General features: G+C 65.6%; 1 protein-coding gene across 1 annotated transcript; it reads right to left on the bottom strand.

Moving 5' to 3' along the window:
• Positions 1 to 1,008: 1,008 nt before the first annotated feature.
• Positions 1,009 to 2,462, bottom strand: MNEG_14543 (rRNA 2'-O-methyltransferase fibrillarin; the record flags this gene model as incomplete). The annotated part of the gene is made up of 4 exons (XM_014036985.1): positions 1,009 to 1,089; positions 1,370 to 1,670; positions 1,849 to 1,918; positions 2,180 to 2,462. 4 exons carry the CDS (start codon positions 2,460 to 2,462, stop codon positions 1,009 to 1,011), a joined length of 735 nt encoding a protein of 244 aa, XP_013892439.1.
• Between the last annotated feature and the right edge of the window lie 55 nt (positions 2,463 to 2,517).

Here is a 2,517-nt window from a genome sequence, read left to right as displayed (position 1 = left end):
TGTGTGTGTGTGTGTGCGCGCGCGCGTGTTCATGTGCACGCACACGCAGGGAACGTGCTACTGCACACTCATCTGACACATGTTCATGTGCATGGCGCGAGGGAACGTGCTACTGCACACTTGACTGCGCCCGCAGCGAGATCGAGCTGCAGCCCCCGCCGCACGCCCCTCCCAACTGGCCCTGGGCGCTTGCTGTGCTGTGGCAGGCGGGTTGTTGCACTTCTGTAGAAGCATATCCCTATTGAGGATGCAGGCCGTTTGGAAGCCTGAGTATGATGATTCATGTCGTCACACCCGCAATCAGTGCACAAGGTCTTGCATTCTGCAAGAGCTTGGCACACCTTCCAGCAAACAAGGCAACCGACCCTTGAACCCACCAGGTGGCCTCCTGGGCAGTATCTTCGGCCTGGAAGCGCGTTATGCTGTTGCAGCTTTCTGCAAGAACTTATGCGCACGTTACAGAGAGAATGGGAGTGAAAAAAGTGCACCAACTATTACACAAAACAAAAAAGACAACCTCAAGATGACTGATCTGAGGTGCAGAATTCCTGCGTCGTGCAGAATTTTGACCCGCCTTTGCTGATCTGTCATGAATGCGACGATGGCTAGTGGAGGGCGCACGGCGTAAAAGGGCGCGCAGCCGGCTGGCCCGCCTGAGACGGTAGACATGATGCCAAAACTGGGCCGCTGATGCTCAGTAGTCCCCGATGTGTGCAGACAAGCAGGCCATACATCGGCAGCCAACGACCAAAGCAAAGAGACCGCCCCTGCGGATGAGAAAGAAAACAGCGCCAACCCATCCTGCCGTCCCCATCAACAATTGTCCTGCCACGCAGCGATCGCGGCCCGCGTGCCGACCCCGCACCCTGCGCAACGGCAGGCCCGGCTTCGCCCGCCAGCACTGTAAGCGCGGTGGCGAGCTCGTGGCGCTCCCAGCAATGCGTTGAGCCTGCCTCGCCCGAAAGGATAGGCCCCAGTGGCAAACAGACCCACGCCTTGGACATCCGCCTACGCCTTGGCTGCCTTTGGTGGCGGGCGGTAGACGCCCACGACCATTGCGTGGTCGCGCTCGTACGGCTCCAGGGTCACCTGCGGCGGTTTCGGAGCGGTTTTATTAACGCTGGGTGGGGGTTGCGGTCAACGTTGAGGGAGCCGGCAAGCGCTGATCGTCATCGCGGCAGCGCCTGCGAACGGGGGGTGAGAGCGACCGGCAGCACGCGCAGCCAACACACGAGAAAAGCGGCCCTCTCGTCAGCACATTTTGCGAGGCGGGCACACACGCGTCCATGCCCACCAGAAGCCTCTCAGCACGCGAGCCGCGCCGCCCCGATTGCTCCTTCAGCGGCCCCGAAACCGCCCCCCAGCCCACCTGCTCCCGAGGCTTGAGCTGCGCCTCCTGAAGCTTCTTCACCTCGCGCGCAAACACCGCCTCCGGCGCCGCCGTCGAGTCGATGCAGGACGCCTTGATGCTGATCACGAAGTTGCCGCCGTTCTTAAGGAAGTGCTGCGCGTTGAGGGCGACGATGCGGGCCTGGTCGGGCTGCGCCACGTCAGCGAACACGACGTCCACCATGGGCACCAGCATGCGGTACTTCTGGGGGTGCCGCGCGTCCTCGATGATGGGGATCACGTTGGGGCGCTGCTTGGCCATGTTGACCAGGTCGCGGCCGCTGAGGAGAGGCGGCGTCATGGCCAAGGGGGGGAGGGGCAAGGGGGGCGTCGGCTGAATTTGGCAGGTGGCGACAGGCGGGGGCTGGGGCGGCGCTGAGGTGGCTCTCGCAGGGCTCGACCCCGCCTTGGCTGCGAGTTGTTGATGCGGGCCGGCGGCGCGCGTGCCGGGTGCCCCACCTGCGGTGGCTGAACTCGACTGCGTAGACGGCGCCCTCGGGGCCAACCAGGTCACTGCAGTGGCTCACGCCTGGCAGTCGATGGGGCGCGGCGCAAGCAGCGGATGGATGGGGATTGGAGGGAGTCAGGGGCCGGCCGGCGGGTGTGTCGGCCGCGCGCGCAACAGACAGCCGCCGGCCGGGCCTCGCTTGCGGCTGCAGGCAGGTGATGCTTCTGCAGACACGTGCAGGCCGCGGCTGGCAAGCCGGGCGTCGCTCGTGGCGGCAGGAAACGCAGCGGCAGCGCAGGCAACCAGGCACTGCGTGGCCCGGGGCGGCCCAGCCGCACTCACTTGTGCCGCTCGCGCCTCCGAGGTAGAGCAGCTTCGACCCCGGCTTGATGTAGATGTTGTCGAGGCCGGCGAGGATGGCGGCGGCCAGCTTCGACCTGAAGGGGTTCCACACGCGGTACTCCACCTTCTCCCCCTCGGGCTGCTCCACCGAGACGCGCTTCTCGCCGTAGACTGACACGCCGGGCGCGAGGTTGCGCGTCGTGAGCGAGTCCTCCTTGCCGCGCGCAATGAAGACGCCCTCGTGGCGGTGCGCCTCCACGACCACCTTGGCGCCGCCCTTCATGCCGCCACGGCCGCCCTTCTGCACGCCGCCGCGGCCACCGCGGCCGCCGCGGCCC

This window comes from Monoraphidium neglectum (genome assembly GCF_000611645.1).
Source record: "Monoraphidium neglectum strain SAG 48.87 unplaced genomic scaffold scaffold04568, whole genome shotgun sequence".
NCBI classification, from domain to species: domain Eukaryota; kingdom Viridiplantae; phylum Chlorophyta; class Chlorophyceae; order Sphaeropleales; family Selenastraceae; genus Monoraphidium; species Monoraphidium neglectum.
Note: the sequence above shows the minus strand (reverse complement) of the source record. Positions and strands in the feature narration are given on the sequence as shown.